Source organism: Etheostoma cragini, chromosome 18 (assembly GCF_013103735.1).
Source record: "Etheostoma cragini isolate CJK2018 chromosome 18, CSU_Ecrag_1.0, whole genome shotgun sequence".
Classification (NCBI taxonomy): Eukaryota; Metazoa; Chordata; class Actinopteri; order Perciformes; family Percidae; genus Etheostoma; species Etheostoma cragini.
The window spans coordinates 13669842-13687731 of NC_048424.1; the positions used below are offsets into that span (position 1 = coordinate 13669842).

The following is a 17890-nucleotide window of genomic DNA, read 5'->3' on the forward strand; positions in this document are numbered from 1 at the left end:
CCTGCCCTCCTCCCTTCTTCCCTTCCCCTCCACTCCCTCATTAGGACCATGATAAGACCCAGGAAGACGTTCTGAAACACCAAGCTAGCATTAGCCAGCTAAAACGCTCCTTTATGGAGGCGCCACCTCCCTCTCCTCCTCAGCCCAACCAGTGGGAGAAACGTCTCACCTCCTCTCCCGCTACAACGATACGTATTCAACAGCAACAGCATGTGGTACGTCTGTCTGGATGATATTGTCTGAGAAAAGAACCATGATGCATTTTTACTTCCAAACATTGTTCATATAATTGCAGTGCTTCAAAACTGTTTGACGCAATTTGTTGCAAAGAAACAACAGAGTCTTATAGTCTTCTAGGTGGGCATTTTCATGTGATGCTTTTCCATGTTGGGCCTTTCATGACTCATCAATTGATGGAATATATATATATATTTTTTGTCTTCTTCTGTAGGAATTCTTATTCCTTCTTTTAGCTGGACTCTCATCACATTTCATTTTCCCGTAGGGTTTGATTCTGTTGTCTACGATGTGACAGTCTGCTGGTTTCCTATCTCCTAAACAAATCTGTTTCATTCTGTTCTGGTTTATCTAATCATTACAAAAGGTGGAGATGCAAAGCATGGCTGCTTTTTATTTAACTTATGCTACACTTCCTCTGTATGTGTGTTTTTATGTCTTTTGTTAACGCAGCGTTTCGGGATTTCTTTTCTCTCTGTCTTTACCATTTTGTCTCTTCTTCTGTGTGTGTGGGTCTTTGGTTATGTGTGTGTGTGTGTATTGCTTTAGAGCCTTGAAGAGGAGATAGCTTCTGTACTTTTCAGTAGAGGCTCTGGCTTTTGTTCAGCTCCTTCTGCCTGCAGTGTTCCTGAACCAACTCTAGATGCTGATATAACCACTTCTACTACTTCCACTGCTGTCTGCAGTACCGCTGCTCTGCACGGGCTTCTTATTTCCCCAACTGCTCCACTCTCTGCCACTGAGGTGCTGCTACTCCACATTTAGGAGTCTGTTTACTTCCAATTCATCCAGTGGAAGTAAATTCAGATATCCTGTAATGCTTTAGTTAATTAAAGATGCTTGCCAGACTGCACTAAAGAGTTGCGAGCTGTCCATAATGCCTGCTTTGGATGCTGCTTGATGAATGGTAGTAATTTAGTGTCGGGGACCATTTATCCTGACTAATAGCCATGGTAAATCTAAAACATCTAACCGCTATGAATGCTCTGGATGTCAAGAGGTATTCTTTGTTTTGTGATGGTAATTATGTGTTGTGGATTGCATGCAAATATAATCTGCTACATTTAAAAACAAAAGATCTTCACCAGCTCCTTTTAGGAAAAAATAACAGTTTATAAAAAGCAGTTGCATCACACTTTAAAAAATAAATGAAAGCAAAGGAAAGCCGTCATGTGTTGCCTTTTTTACATGAGCTTTTAAAAAAGGCACACATGACATTTAGAATTCCAGGCTTAAGTTTCTCTTATACCCTTCTGTGTTCTCTTTCATCCATCTTCCATGGATCTTTTTATTTCCTATCCTTGCAGCCCTTTCATGCCGTCTGTTTTACCGCCTGCTGCAGTGAACTTAATACTGTATGGAGGTGAACTTGACTGAGCATGAAAGACCAAGATCCAAGTAACACACTCAGCCCTTAACCCCGTGCTGTCAATACAAGCATCACACTATCGATAGGGCGATGTAACATGCTAGCGATGATGATGTCACTGCTGGTGTGCGACTGATGACTGTCATGGTAACTTCTCTTTCACGCAGGAGAGTGTGCCCCAAGCGGAAGCAGCTGCTGCTGATAGCACGATGTCTGATACCAAAGAACCTGCAAAGGTGGCCCTAACTTTCTTCTATCAGTCCATCCAGCCTTCCATTCATGACGCTTCTCATCCATCGTTTACCTTCATACCTCCATTGTCCACTGGCAGCGTGAAATTTACTGCTGCTGCCGCTGCCTTGTTGTTCCACTCACTCTCTTACATCTTTGTGCCTCTTTGTCCACAGTTAAACGCCTTCATCTTTTTTTCTTCCTGTTTTTTGTTGTCTATTCATTTATTTTCATTTAAGGTTTAATTTCATTTTGTTCAATGATCATGTTATGCTTCTTTTTTTTTGTTTTTGTCCCCATGCGTTTGTTGTGTATGTGTGTGCACTTCGTTGCGCGTGTGTGTGCATGTGTGCGTGTGTATGTGCGTGCGTGCGTGTGTGTGTGTGTGTGTGTGTGTATATAGACAACCGAAGTTGAAATTGAAGAAACAGTTGTCGTCCAAGAGGTTTCCATAGCACCCAAACCTGGGCCTTTCACGGTTCTGACCAGCTCCTCTGCGGGCCTGCCTGCAGAGCAGGAGATAAGGGAGCAGGAAGTGACAGCCGAAGAGGAAGTAGTGGTAGCGGAGGAAGCAACAGTGTCAAAGCAAGAGAGCGTTTCATCTGAGAGCGAGAGTGAAGAGGAAGCGGAGTACCATCCAAATGTCTCAGTATCGATCTGTCACACACAAATACCAGAGGAGAAGGAAGAGGAGGAAGAGCAGGAGGAGGAGGAGGAGGCGCAGGATAACGCAGCGGAGCAGAGCATGCCGGCTCCAGACGCTCCTTCCCTTCCAGCAGAAGTCAGCCAAACTCTAAAGGCAACCAGTCAAGAGGTAGAGGTGGACGCAGAGGCGCAGAAGAAGAGGAATGAAGAGGAGGAGGAAGCAGCTGAGAGGGAGATAGTGGAAAGCCCTGGTGATCCAATGATGACGCCTGAAGAAGCTCCTAATGGTCACGTCCTGCCTGAGGAGAGCACCACCAGGATGGTCGCCTCTGTAGAGGAAGAGGAAGAGCCTAAAATGAACGGAGAAGCCTCACTGGCTGAAGCAGAACCACGGCCACAGGTTATTTGTTGCTCTGAGGTAAAGTCTTCACTGGGCCGACTGCGGAGCTTGCCCCGGGCTTTGATCCCTCCTACCAACTGTAGAAACACCCACTTCTTTTTCTCCTTCCTGCTTACCACAGTGCCGGTCTTCTTCCTGCTTGTGTGAATATTTAAGCCCCATGTACATCATCACACTCCTGTTTGTCCTGTGAAAAACTCGTATAAGCCTAAAATGAGAGAAGTGCAGCTAAAACCGAGTGGCGAGTAATTTAATGAAACAATTCATCACCAGTGTTTTGGTGTGTTGGTGTTGGTGTCAAGTTACCATCCACTTTATTTTCAGTCTTCATGTTGATTTTCTGTGTTATCGTCTATCATCATACTTCATACCATTATCAACACGCCTAGTTCACTCCTGCTCCACATAGTGTGGTGTTGTGCTGTTACTGCCTCCTACTCTGCATCGTTAATTAGGGTTGGGAAGTAAATGGGGCCTAAGTGGGAAATGCATGATGCTTTCTGGTGTGTATTTGCATTTTGGTCTGCATGCCGTACTTTGCGCGTGTGCGTGTGCGTTCCATGTGTTTGGCAATGATGCTTCTCTTTTGATTTGTGTTCAGTTGGATTTGGCACGGTCACCATGGGAACGATATTGTGGAAATCATCATTGCCAACCACTTTGGAAATGCCACCTTGCTCATCTGAATGTCATTTTTGCATGCTGTTTAAATATCAACTTTGCCAGTCATTTGAGCACCGCTCTTCTCATGGGTTCATGTTTTTATGCATGTTTGGGCTGTGTCGTACTTTACGTTGCACGTTGACACCAAATATGATTTTGTAGTCGTGCTGCTGTTGTAGGTGTTGCTTGTACATTACTAAAAGTAGTCGTCGTATTCTGCATTTCGTGATGTTGACTTGCATGAGTCTGGAAGCTCTTTAGCATGAATTTTTGCATATACTGTCTATACATCTACAACCACTGCTATGTCTACCACTGAACACCTGAATCACTTCCCCTTCCAATACAATAAATACTTCCTCTGATAATGATTAAGCACACATTTACATTTACATTTACTCTGATAGATTCCCACAACAACAAATATATAAATTGATTGATGTGGAAGGGAAGTTCTAAAGCTAGTGCATATATTCCAACATGTTTCTTTGTTTCCTTAACTGTCTCAAGTTTAATGTATTAACCCTCTTTATGTCAATCCTCCCCCCCCTCACTTCTCTCTCTCGTCCCTCCCCAGCCACCTGTGGTAAAGACAGAAATGGTGACTATATCAGACACGTTTGCAGCCCAGAAAACTGAGATAGCTACAAAAGAAGTGCCCATCGTACATACGGAAACCAAGACCATCACATACGAAGCCTCACAGGTGCACACTTGAGAGACGCAGGGAGCATTTTGTCCTTTTGTCTGTCAGCATTCAAATTGTATTTGTGTCAAACATTTAGGTTTTTTATCATTACTTCAAGGCTTGTCCCAAAAAGCTTCCTTTCTAGCTGTCGTTATTTCATTCCTTCGTCCTGACGGGGATATTCTAATGGAAAGGTACAGCTAATGATCTCTCTTTGTCCTCTCTGTTATCAGTTGGACGGTAATGGCGATGGCGAGCCTGGAGTGTTGATGACCGCTCAGACAATCACCTCTGAATCTCTGTGTACTACTACAACCACACACATTACCAAGGTACACACACGCACACTTTTAGCCCCATGCAAAATAACATTACATCACCCCTTACCGTTTTTCTGTAATGTAACTACCATACACCTTGATGGGCAAGTAATCAAATATAACCATGGCACCTGTGCATGCGTTGTCATGGTGCCCTACTATAGTGTTTGTGCTTTCCTGTCATCATGATTTCTTTTGTCGTTCTCCGTCTTGATGTTTTTGTGATTTTCCTGACTTATCTGCTTTGAAATGTCATGAAAATGCTAGACATTCTTCCATGTCCCACCAGCACCCAGGCGGGCCATAATAACTCATAATTCACCCATAATACAAGGCACCAAAGCTTTGTCGTTGTGTATTTTGTTGCAGACGTTGAAGGGCGGCCTATCTGAGACAAGGATCGAGAAGCGCATCGTCATTACTGGTGACTGTGACATCGACCACGACCAGGTCAGTTCTCCAATCCCACAGCGTATCCCTACGCCTTGTTTGGTATTTCAGCAACTAGGTTAAGGGGTCGCTTTATTCTGACTAGTTGTCGGGTGAGAGGTTCTTCAAGTATTATTTTTGCAGAAGTGTAAAATAGGTGCACCTTTTACATTTTGTTTTTAAAATTTGAAAACATTTTTAAGGGAAATGATGAAGTTAGCTGCGGAAGACTACTGACCGCAATTAATCTTTTTGGCTACTTAAGGGAACCAGTCTGGGGACATGTCTATCCTGTTGCTAGCAGTCTGAATGCACAATTGAATCACTTATTAGACATGCCCCCGTGCCATTAGTCCCACTCAGATTCCACGCATTTGCTGTGATCTGCTACAGCCTTCTCTTCACTTATTTATCCCGAAATCTGGAAAATGGTGTCTTAAGCATTTTATTTTTTATTTTTATTTTGGTCCCCTAATTGGATTGGACCAATGGTAACTGGGCCGTTCTGCCCAGCCTGCTTTGCAACTATTATCATTTCTGCTTTGCCCAGAAATTGGGAGGGTACATTGCGGTCCACCAGTCCTACACTGTTCACCCAATATGGATGGGAGCGCTCTCAGAACAATATTTAAAAAAATATATGTATATTTAACCCTGGCCTGCGATTGACAGTTTGTTTGGAGACCTGATATAATAAAAAAAATTAAAGACATTTCAGATATTTGAAAGTGATTGGTGACTTTCTGCTGGTATACTTCAGGTGGCTTTCACTCAAGAGGATATTTGGTGTAATAAAGCACCTAGCGCCCTCACACATGTACATATCTCAAATATTTGATGAAGACAAAAAGACTGGATTTTACTCAGGTCCGAATCTTTATGCATGATCCATGGTCCACTGGTTTAAGTTGCCTTGTCTTGTTTGATTTGCTGGATTTACATTTATTTTGTGTTGAAATGGGGATTTTAATAACTCTGTTTCACTTGATGTGTCTGAAGCCATTTTACTTCATCCAGTTTACACCCCCTCCCCCATTAAACATTCAGTCAACCCAAAGAAGTAAAATGGCACAAGTCACATTGATGGTAGATCCAGCATTCTTGTCATTTTCTTTATGCTTGTTATTTAATTTTTCATTTAACTCCACCATCCCCCACCCCCCCCCCACCCCTCTTTCCTCCTCCACTGCCCGCTGTGTGGTTGCCATCGGTGCTGCAGGCACTAGCCCAGGCCATTAAGGAGGCCAAAGAGCAACATCCTGACATGTCTGTTACCAGAGTGGTGGTTCATAAAGAAACTGAACTGTCTGAGGAGGAGGATTGACTGAACTCAGGTAATAATAATAATAGTAACTCATAATTATTATTATTATTATTCGTGGTGAAAGTAATACTGGAGATCTTTGTTCACAGCGTGGGTGCATATTATACTGGTGTATCACTCAAAACAGAAACTGAAAAATCCATCAGATGGAGCGAAAACTCCAGAACATGAAGCTGCTAAAACCACCAGTAGTTATCACACTGGTGAAAAGAGTTGGATGAATATTACATTTAGGAGGGTAGGCAGACGGATGGAGGTCCGTGTGTGGCGTACAAAAAAAAATATTTTGTGAATGAAAGCTTTGAGTGCCACTCATCACACCAGCCAGGCTGACTGCCTTCACCTCTGTTTTCCCAGAGTTGAAGGGCCCATCGGGACGGTTTTCTCTGACGTCGAACAACCTCCATCACCCTACGACAACCAACCTTTACTGACTGAAGAGGAAGAGAAGAAGAGCTGAAAAACAGAAGGCGAGAGAGGTTAGACAAACGGAGAGAAGTTGCCAATCTCTTCCCAGTCGGTCTTTCTTACACATCTGTGTTGCATCTAAGTCCCTCACTCCAAAACCAAGAAGAAAAAATAACATCCTCACTTTTCCCAAGGGAACGAAAAAGAACCACTTTGTTAGCTTAACATTTGTAGCGTGTTTTTATTTCTTAATAGTGTTGTTTTTTTTTAAACTGTTTTACAAAAAAGAGAGTTCGTGTGTCTGTCATGTATTGCAAACTTAAAAGCTGCAGGGATGCACCGATCCAACCAATCCTGATGAGATACAAGGCTGAAAAATATGATTAATGTATCATTGTAATGATTATGTCACCCGTAACGGTGATCTTCAATACCTTATTCACTCACTTAAAAGTCAAAGCAAATTGAGCTTTTTTTAAAGATAAAATAAAAAATGCTTGTGATGTTAAACCGAGAACGCTTTTATCTTCATTAATTCGTCTTAAAAAGTAATTAATTTGAAGTATTGTACTTTTTCTGTTTTGTAGCGGCAGTGGGAAGGGGTATTGGTGCATTCCTTTAAAAAAAGAGGTAATTTGTTAAATTACAGCTCCCTCCCTCGTTTCATTATGGTGTGAATGGAGAGTAACAGTCTTTCAAAAATGTTTACAGTGACAAGCAGAACTGCAGTCTGTTTTTTTTTACAAATTTTCAAAGCGTAACAAAATCAAACCATAAAACCCATTGACAGTGGGATGAGTGGTAGAACCAGCCGTGTCACATTTTGTTACTTACAATTACAGAAAACGGGGAGCTGTAACTTAAAGTATTGCAGTAAGAAAAAACAATCAACCAGGTTTTTGAATTTATGATCCGTGTTTTTTTTCTGTAAGTATAGTTATCATTCATGCACATTCCATGTGTGTTGACTAGTGGCTGAGTGAGTTCATTTTCAGTTCAATTCACTTTTTACTCAACATTAAGAAAAGAAGGCATTGTTCATTAACAGGTGGGAATGAAAGGAATCCTAATTGGGTCCGTGGGTTTAACATTAATTAAGCTTGAGAAGCCAAATGATGCAGGTGGAATTATTTCTTTGTGATATATTTGTAAGTTTTGCTGTATTTTAGAATACATTTTTCACTAAATGGACTGAAAATTAACTGACTTTAAAGCTGGTGTATACAACTTTTTGTACAGTAAAAATGAAGGTTATTAGATGGGAGCAGTAATGCAGCTTTTCACTAGCTAAACGCTGTCCCTGGGCCCGCCCACTGTACGACACTAGCCACTCCTATTGGGCCACAGGGAAGCACGGAAGCAGTAAACTGACTTTTAATTGGGAGAGAGGATCAGTAAACTGAAGGACAAATGGGAGATAGAGGTGGCGCTGTCTGTGTGGTGCCAACCATCAACTTGGGAGCGAAAAGGAATTCGATGCATACCTGCGATTCAAGCAAACGTACCAAAATGAGGATGTACATTTGGAACAAGTTGAAAAGCAGTCCCAAATTCTGAATTATGGAATTTTTTACCAGTTTGCTAACCCTGCATCAGAGCTTTTTTGTTGTTATAGTTCAGCACCTAATTTCACCCAGATTAGATGATGCAGACAAACCTGGCTTCACACATTTCTATCTTGCAGGAATATCCCGAGCAAGTCCAGATAGAAGGCTACTGTGTTGACTGGTTTGAGAGTGTGTAGATATCAGATTATCTTGGTGCATCATACAGTGCATCTAGATGAGATTATCGTACATCTAGATGAGATTATCGTACACATGACGCCGGTGTATGCTGTAACTGTTTTCATTGCAACCAAACCTTCTTCAGCATTGAAGTGATTTTTATTCGTTTTTGACATGTTTTCAAAGTTACATTCAGTCGTATTCTACTTTTTTATTTTTTTTCCACATACTCTCTGAATCTGCCGGTACACTACAAACACGCAATTAAAAAACAGTTACAACATAAATAAACGATAATAAAAATGCAGCTTAAAGGGAAGTGTACCCGAGGGTTTGAAGTGCTCCTAAATGGAATCTTGTGATGTTTTATTCATTTTTCGGTGTCCTTTTTACCCAAATCTTTCACAAAAATGTGACTTTGTGTAAATAGCGGTTTCATTAAATGGGATGGAATAAGGTGCTTGGTCTTAACGCATTTAGTTGAAACAGATTTTCAGTCAGCTGCAAAAAACAAAACCATGTTTTCTTGCAATGTAACTGATTGTAAGCAAAGAAGTGCCACGTATTAATATAAAAACATTCCAGCTGTACCTGCCTAGATTTGTCTTGACCCTCCAGCCTGACAGGACAGAGAGGCATTTTGAATTGGAGTCATTTCTCTTTCTTTTTTTTTTGAAATGAAGAATATTAACACACATTACCCACATTTGAAATGGTATGTACCTCCTAATTTAAACCCAGTTTCTTTCTGGACTGAGGCACGTCCAGGCGATGGAGTGGTAATGACTGTGTAGGCGTTCTGTTGGTCCCATTGGTCGAACCTCTACTATGCAGTTAAATCACATTCCAGATGAGGGGGAAGCTTTAACCTCGGACCCTCTTGCAAAGAGACAAAGCAGCAGAAAAACAATAACCATGGCAGCTTTGGAAGCTTTTGCTGTTCCAAAAAAAAAAAAATCTTTTGAAAAGCATCGGTTATATTATAACAACTACATTTGTCGATTTTTTTCAGTTGTCTTTTCTTTGTGAAACTGATCTAGTTGTTAAAAAGTGGGCCTTCTTGGACATTTTTAATAGTATCACAGTTTTCACATTGCAGATTAACCATAACAAATCAAATTTTCTGCCACAGTTTTTTTTGTGTGGTACTTTTAGCTCCAGGTTTAACCTCATTTCAAAGGTCTGGGCTCTGTTTTAACCAATTACAGGAGCTTTGGGGGCTGTGAGGTCTGGTTTTTTTAAATGGTAGTAGTGCTGAGTTTTATTTTTTAAATCAAAAAGTACCACAGATGTGTGTCTTGCTTTTCTTAAGATAGAAAACAGCACAGGCAGACCGTTGAAAGTTTGCCGTAACTACCGTGGTAACCCCATAATGTCACTCCAAGCAACGGATGACAATTCTAAGCCAGCTGATGTCAAAACTGGCAGGGATCACAACATGCTAAGATTATGGAGGGCAGTGTTACGTGGAAAAACTAACAATAAAAACATCTATTGGCCAATTAAGTAGCTGTTTTAAAAGGAAAATGGTAATTGGACAGCCTTCTTTACTGTTTGATCTCAGGCTTTGTACCGTAGATGAGACGGATACTAGCATCATTTTGTATTTTAACTTAACCCTACAAAAACTTTGTAAAGAAATGCATTTTGAAAAACCAACCACAGCTGCTGCCTCATTGTTCCCTCTTTAGCCGACAAATGATCACTGGTAGGGTTTTTCTATCTAGCAGCTTGATTGTTTCATGTCTCTCCCCCCACACAACCACTTGTCCCCTGTGTAACACTGTTTAAATAAAGGATTGTTATACTCTGAAATCTGTTGGTCAGATTGTTTCTTCATTAATTCATTAAATCCATAATTGTGTGTGTGTGTGTGTGTGTGTGTGTGCGCGCTTCGAAAGTTTGGGCACATCAGGAATAAATTTGTATTAATGTGCATAAAGAAGCCAAGAAAAGATGGAAAAATCTCCAAAAGGCATCAAATGTAGACATTCGTATTTTATGTCACAAAAAGTTAGATTTTATTTCCATCACTTACACTTTCAAAATAACAAAACATAAAAATGGCATCTGCAAAAGTTTGGGCACCCTGCAGAGTTTCTAGCATGCAACCCTCCCCAGAACTTGTGTTACCCACAATGCATCAGGCTTGTCTATATGTTCATTTGCAAACTTCAAATGCTGTTTTTTGTGGTGTGGGCGTAGAAGAGGTTTTCTTCTGATGACTCTTCCATGAAGACCACATTTTTACAAGTATCTCTTTGCTTTTCTCACATTACAATCCTACGAGCTGTTTTGTCTGATATTTTTCTTGGTCTTCCAGATCTTGCTTTAACTTCCACTGTTCCTGATGACTGCCATTTCTTAATTACATTCCGAACAGAGGATATCGGCATCTGAAAATGCTTTTCTATCTTCTTATAGCCTTCACCTGCTTTGTGAGCATGAGGTCAGATGAGTCTGGGTGTACAAAACCTTAAGATTGACATCACCTGGTCTTTCCAGACGATGATTGAGAACAATCCATGACACTGTCAGGTCTCCACTTTCCAAAGTAGGGGGGGGGGGGGGGGGGGGTGCCCAAACTTTTGCAGACGCCATTTTTTGTTTTCTGTTATTTTGAAAGTGTAAATGATGGAAATAAAATTAACTTTTTGTGACATATAATACAAGTCTCTAATCTGTCATTTGATGCCTTTTAGAGAGTTTTTCATCTTTTCTCTGCTTCTTTACGCACATTAATCCAAATCTTTACCTGGGGAGCCCAAACTTTCAAACCTCTCTCTATATATATATATATATATATATATATATATATATATATATATATATATTCATGCAGTATATACTGTATTTGTATACACTGTATATATACAGTGGTTGAGAAAGTTTTCACACCCCTGCCAAAATTGATTAAAAAGAACAATAAGAAAACTTCTTTTGGAAATTGATCTTAATGCCTTAAAAATCCAGCCTCTTAAGGACACTTATTTTCTTTGTAAAGAAATAATTTATTGTAAATAAATAAATGTTCTTCCTTTAAATACAGAGGGCATAAATATACACACCCGTATGTTAATTTCACATAGAAGCAGGCACATCTTTATTTTTAAAGGCCAGTTATTTCATGGATCAGGATACTCTGCACCTGATACAGTTCCCTTGGCCTTTGGAATTAAAATAGCCCCCCATCATCACATACCCCTCACCCTACATGGAGATAGGCATGGGGAACTTTCCATCCGATCATCTCTCAATGCAAATTAAACTTGCTATTAGCCTAACTGAAATAACACAGAAAAGAAGATTTCAGGTAGACAGGTTGGCCTACTACCGAGATATCCAGCCTCAAGAGATGCCTAGCTTTATTATGAGGTCTGAGAAGGTTAGAGACAGTTGTCTTGATGGCTTTCAGAGTCCCCTTAGGGTTTTAAAGACAACAGACGAGTATTTTTTACACATTGTAAATGAAAGTGATTGTTTTTTTGTTGCAAGCTTTAACATTCATCTTCTTAAGGCACCCTCATTATGTCTGCGATATTGTTCACATTGCTCTATAGAGATACTCAACAATCACTCAAGTGTTCCTTTCAACAGGTTTTTAGTGTCTTTTCGATCTGGTCTTTTGATGAAGTGTGTGCGTGTGCCCGTGTCCTGTCAGGTGTGAGAGTGCGACCCAACGCTCCTGCTCTGGTTTTTACATCCACACGTCTTCCTGTAGATGGCGCTGCTGTCTTGCGGAAACGCCGAAAGCTCAGCCTCAACTGTGGATGAAAACATACAGAGCAATGTTTGAGATAACATGTCTCACAAAGACAAACTACAGGGATGTAATCCTACATTGACTACGTTTGGTAACAGGCAACATGGAAGTATAACTGCTTAAGTTTAAGTATCCTCTGTTTCAGCTGTTTTTCTTAGAAGTCCGTATTGCACTTTATGAATTAGCTCATTATTTAGGTGATTGTTTAGTAGGCTATAAGCAGTCTCCGTTTAGGTCCGCAAAAGTCGTTTAAAATCGTTCAGTTTAATTACCGAGGAGAGCCGTTAATCAAAGCTAATTTAAGCACGCGCAATATGAATCACTCGACTCACTCGCCCTCCCACCTAAGTCATGGTTACAGTGACAGCAGGTAATACAATTACTATCTTTTATACTATTTTTATATGTAGCGTTAGGTAAAATGAATGTAATAGGAATGGTCCCATAGACACATTGTTTTGATAGCAGCAGCCACTTTGCTAACATTTGCAAGGTAACATAACATAGCAACATAGCATAACACCAACAGCTAAGCTAACTCTTAGTTTTTAGCCCAATTGTTTTTAACTTAGAGTCTGCATAGTTTACTAGTATGGTGTTCATTTCCTGTTGCTGGAATAGGCCTGTTTTATAAGAAACTTGAAAGAATAGCTCAATGTTTTACAAGCTGTATAGCTGCCCCTGTGATTTTGTTTTGTGTGTGTGTGCCCCTCACAAAAGAATCTCCTGAAAAAGGCAGCCAGAAGGACTACCACAGTAGGCTACTGAGTGAGTTTATATTCAAAGTGGTAACTAAGCCATCTACCCACTTTGGCAACTTTAAACACATTTCTTATCAAGTCAGCATAATACTGAACTCTGAAAGTAGTTTTCACGGGCAGACTGTGATGACCTCATCCCAAAATCAATATTGTAGTCACCATGAACACATTGGGTTATAAAGTTGCTTCACAAAATAGACATCTGGTCAAACTGTAAACTCACATTTACAAGCCTGTAATTAATTTTTGATCACTAAAAATATATATGAAGTCTACATGACCGTAACCTTCACTTTAATTTGTCCATTAATAGTGGAAGTTTTGCTGGATGTGTCTTTGTCTGAGTGTGTCTGCATTTTATATCAAACCAAAGCACAAAAGGGGTTCACCTATCAAAACAACCTTGTTATCAGAGCACATGCACAGATGGAAGAAAAGTGATTTCTCCAATGATTTCATGCGTTTAGACCTCTGCAGTTCCCCTTTTTAACTGTATCTCACACATTCACATATAAACACATACACACAAATCAGGCCAGCAGCTCACTTTGCCAAGTTAATGTTTTTCGTGGAGCCTATTTTGGATGTTTTTCATTATTTAGAGTATAGCCTAGAGTCGACTCTCACAAGATACTGCCGGTTGTCTTTGTGTGTTTGCAGATACAATGGTGCATTTTATGTTTTTTTTGGGTGTGGATGTTGAGTATATTTTCTTGACTTGGCATGGTGTGTAGTAGCTATAGTGATTGATAGCATGTAATAAAATCCCCCCTTTGGAGTACATTTCATTTAGAGCTGGGTGATCAAATATCACGACATTCTTGACCAAAGACCTCAGTGTCAATATTGCAATGATATTGTGTGGTTGAATATTAGTGCTTTAACCAAATAATGTTCACACAAGGAGATTTTTGATAAACATTCTCTAGAAATGATTTAGTGGGTAAAGGTAAATAATAGATCAGCTGGAGCAGTCTGGTAAGTTGAGAAAGTGACGTCACTTTACTGTAATTCAGCCTGTAAAACCAGATAAAGACATTTATTACAACCCTACCCTATTAGGATATAAGGATGTATCCAATATCTAATCTCATATCGCGATATTGATACAACATCAATACATTGCTCAGCCCTAATTTCAATTTAATTTTGTTTATTGATCCCCTATGGGGAAATTACAATTTACACTCTGTTTCCGCACTTCGTTAGTTTACACACACACACACACACACACACACACATACATGCTCAGGATCTATACATGCACTAATGGAGAGATGTCAGAGTGAGTGGGCTGCCAGTTGAACCAGCGCCCTGAACGGTTAGGGGGGTACGGTGCCTTGCTCAACAGCACCTGGCAGTTCCCAGGAGGTGAAGTGGCATCTCTCCAGCCATCAATCCACACTCCGTACTTTTTGGTCCAGACTGGAACTTGAACCAGTGACCCTCCGGTTCCCAACCCAACGCCCTACGGACTGAGCTACTGCCACCCCAAGCAGACCTCTGGAAAGAAAGACATTATCCTACAGTGTCCATTAGGTACACCACATTATTTTAAATATCGCATAGCTAGAGCATGTGCATGACATTTAACGTTAATGACATGCCTGCCTACCCTGTCTGAGTTTCCAGCTGAGGTAGATAATCAATTGAAGCAGCAGAAGAGAGACCGACAGGAACAGCAGCAGGCCAAACAGCCAGAGAGGAAGAAAGCTGTCCGTCTCTCTGTCCGTCTGTGTGATGGTCCGTCGAAGGAGCAGAGCCAAGTCCGCCCAGGGGCCACTCAGCACCTCCATGCTGCTCCCGCAAGGAACAAAGCCAATTGGAGAACAGAAAAAGTCAGGGTTAATGTGACAATATTTTACAAATGCTTTAAAAGTAAAGTTTTATGTCACATATAACATTTGTTTTAATAGTGTACATAGTACTTTTTACTACTTTGAATTGAAGCGGAGCCTACCTACATGTTGAGACATTGTGAATGAATAGGTCAGTAGGGTGGGGGGGAGGGGTACATCTTACTTCAGTAACATAAACTTACAAATACAAAGTTTTTCTAAGAACACACTGTAGCAAAAGGTTGAAGTGTAGAAAGATTTAGGTGTCTTGCTTAATATGTTAAAGTTGTTGATGATGTGAAATCTACGTAGGAATTGACAAACGATCATCATATTATTGGTTTTCAGCGGTGGTAATGATACGTTTTTAAACTTAGTTCCAAAGTGAAATGTGGTTTGAGATGTTTTAAAGAATGCATTTTTAAGTTCCCTAAACATCAGCATGTACTTCAGACTAGTGAATCTGTTCGATTAAACTACGTGCTTTTCGATACATGAACATATTGTGACATTGATCTTGAGGAAATATTTTTGGAATGCTATTTATTTTAACATTTCACCCAGCCCCAGCTAAAAAAAAAAGGTTTGAGATCAAAGCGCTGTAGTAGTGGTTGTTCTAGTTTGTGCTAATGTTAAAGTTTAATGGGTTATTTTCCTTAGTTAGGATGGAATAGAAATAGCCCGCACAGAATGATTCGCTCTGGTGCCGGGTCCGAGTATTCTAAAACTAGTGCAGTTGATTTATTAAAGGCACCGCAGTTGTTAGATAGTATATTTGTATAACATCTACTTACAGTTTTTCACGATCCTCAAAAAGTCAGGGTTGATTGGATGTAGGTGGAATGACTTGCAGATGTCCGCTGCTACATAGTTCTCCTGGCAGTTGTCCGTCCGCACTGAAGTCACATAACTTCAAGACTTATAATTCCCTCGACGTGGTTGTGTCACGTCAGGTTGAACTAATCCACAGAATACTTCCTCAGGGAGAAAAGTCGGTTCAACAGAGCTAAAAGTTGTGATTCTATTTGTGTCTCTCCTTTTATGTCTGTAACTTTCTTTTCAACCTCTCTCTCTCTCATTGGTAGAAATACCACCTCTGTTGTTGTTGATGATGTGAACTTTGTTCTGTTCCAACAGTCAAACCTTGTGATTGCTGAGAGGATTAGCTATACCGGCCGTGTGCGTGCGTGCGTGCGTGCGTGCGAGAGTGTGTGAGAGGTTGTGAGAGTGTGTGAGAGTGTGTGATGGTACAGAGATATGGAGTGTGTGGAGTTACTGCAGCTTTCATGTCCTCAAATCATGAAAATGTGAGAAATCTGATCGCCTGTATGTGTACAATGGGCCTCGAGTAATGTTTGGATCATTGAACCGGAGACCTTTGCACTCTCTGTGTCATAAAACACACACACACACACACACACACACACACACACATCCATATACATACAAAAAAATGTATGCAAACATGCTGCTAGTTGCATACCACTCACCCGTGAACCACAGCCCCAAAAACGCAGGCATAATGTTATACACACACACACACACACACACACACTCTTCTCTGATTGGACTAGTTTTCTAATTTCTCTTATCCCTCCCTCTTTTCTTCTCGTTATTGTCTCTCTCTCTCTCTCTCTCTCTCTCTCTCTCTCTCCGTCTTCCCGTCTAGACACTGATACATTTTTCCGTTGGCAGTATTGCTTACTTTAAAAACAGAATACAGAATTGATGACATCAACGTCGAATTTATTGTTTCAACAAAATGGGGAGAAAAAATTAGTCTAATTTTAATATTAAGGCTTAAATCCGAACTGTAGTGTAAATCCCCACGTTGGAAGGACACACACACATGTCCTTGTTTTTGTCTGAACACAGGACTTTAAACATAGATGACAAAATATTTAATGCATGCTGTGTCGGCGTAAGATGGCTTTAATGTCAGTTTTATACATCACCACATATTAAACCTGCAGCGGAAACAAGCAGCACACAGCACTAAATATACTTTTAAGTTGATATGGCAAACATGTTTGCATACAGGCGCTTATTACACTCATCCAACAGGCTCCAATTTCTGAGAAGATAGATCAATTTACAATTTTAGGTTACTTTTCTTCAACTCTACCCAGCTGTCAAGCTGAACCACCTTAATGTTACCTTAAGATCAAAACGTTGCTCAAAGTCTCTACAAACAGAAACAGATGTTTTCACCTACAGTTTTATTTGACCACATCTTAATAATCCAACAAGCTGGCATTCAACCGAAAGCAGGTTGCGTTTGCATGTCCCCGGGAACATCTGGAGACGGTTTTATATTTTCAGCAAACACATCTTTGTTGTCACTTGGAAAAGCGGTGAGTATCCCTGCCCTCGTTGCAATCTGGCACTCGCTTACCCAGATCTCAGCACCAGTACGCTCGTCATGTGGAGGCTCATTTAAACACACCGTTTACTCTTTTCTCAGGGGGAGAGAAAAGAGACGGCTTCAGGTGATAAAAAGACAAGCGTAATTTGGCTTTGGCGGGCTAGAAGTGCTGGCTAATTGAGTGATTCTGTTATTAACATCAATAGAATTGATCAGCTTTGTTGATTCTCTGATTAATCAAGAGAGAATGGGCTTGTTTGTCGAAGAAGTGTGTGTTTATGAGCCTGAGTGCTTGTTTACTGATTGACTGGGCCATAATGAAGCTATTTCTGGAGATTTCACACCCACACACACACACACACACACACACACACACACACCTCTCTCTCTCTCTCTCTCACACTTTCTTTTTCTTTCCTTGTGTTTCTGCTTCATGTTCAAAGAAATAATTCGGTATCGATATTCTTGTGAGTTTGTTCACTCTCTTATTGATCAGATTGTTGAGGGGCTTGTGAGAGAAAGTAAGAAATGCTTCTAATTCATTGGTCTGATAATATTTTATTTCTATCTATATATTTTAAAATGGCATGTTTGATTAAATCAAGAGTGACAAAGTAAAATAGACACAAAGAAGAATGGGAAACACACAAATGAGAAAAAGTGTGCAGCTGTTCATTATTTATGAAACATGACTGATGAAATATTTAAGTGGCTCTTGTGGA

General features: G+C 40.3%; 1 protein-coding gene and 1 long non-coding RNA gene across 25 annotated transcripts in view; one reads left to right on the forward strand and one right to left on the reverse strand.

Moving 5' to 3' along the window:
- The window catches only part of epb41l2 (erythrocyte membrane protein band 4.1 like 2), a 45568-nt gene extending 37979 nt beyond the window's left edge, over positions 1–7589 (forward strand). For 7 of the 23 annotated variants that reach the window (XM_034900657.1, XM_034900656.1, XM_034900661.1 and 4 more), the window contains 9 exons: positions 45–215; positions 787–981; positions 1774–1842; positions 2241–2900; positions 4123–4251; positions 4467–4565; positions 4923–5003; positions 6202–6316; positions 6664–7589. In XM_034900657.1, the coding sequence (XP_034756548.1) occupies positions 45–215; positions 787–981; positions 1774–1842; positions 2241–2900; positions 4123–4251; positions 4467–4565; positions 4923–5003; positions 6202–6306 (1509 nt within the window). In that variant the 3' untranslated portion in view covers positions 6307–6316; positions 6664–7589. The remainder of the gene's footprint in view (positions 1–44; positions 216–786; positions 982–1773; positions 1843–2240; positions 2901–4122; positions 4252–4466; positions 4566–4922; positions 5004–6201; positions 6317–6663) is intronic. The other 16 variants (XM_034900665.1, XM_034900666.1, XM_034900669.1 and 13 more) reach the window with 10 other exon arrangements.
- A 4340-nt stretch (positions 7590–11929) lies between these two features.
- LOC117961769 lies at positions 11930–17560 on the reverse strand. 2 transcript variants are annotated; one of them, XR_004660487.1, is made up of 4 exons: positions 17549–17560; positions 15598–15824; positions 14581–14762; positions 11930–12205 (listed from the first exon to the last, which is right to left on the reverse strand). It is a non-coding gene; the product is annotated as an uncharacterized LOC117961769 (long non-coding RNA). The 2 variants fall into 2 exon arrangements; XR_004660486.1 differs by lacking the exon at positions 17549–17560 and having other exon boundaries at positions 15598–15940.
- Between the last annotated feature and the right edge of the window lie 330 nt (positions 17561–17890).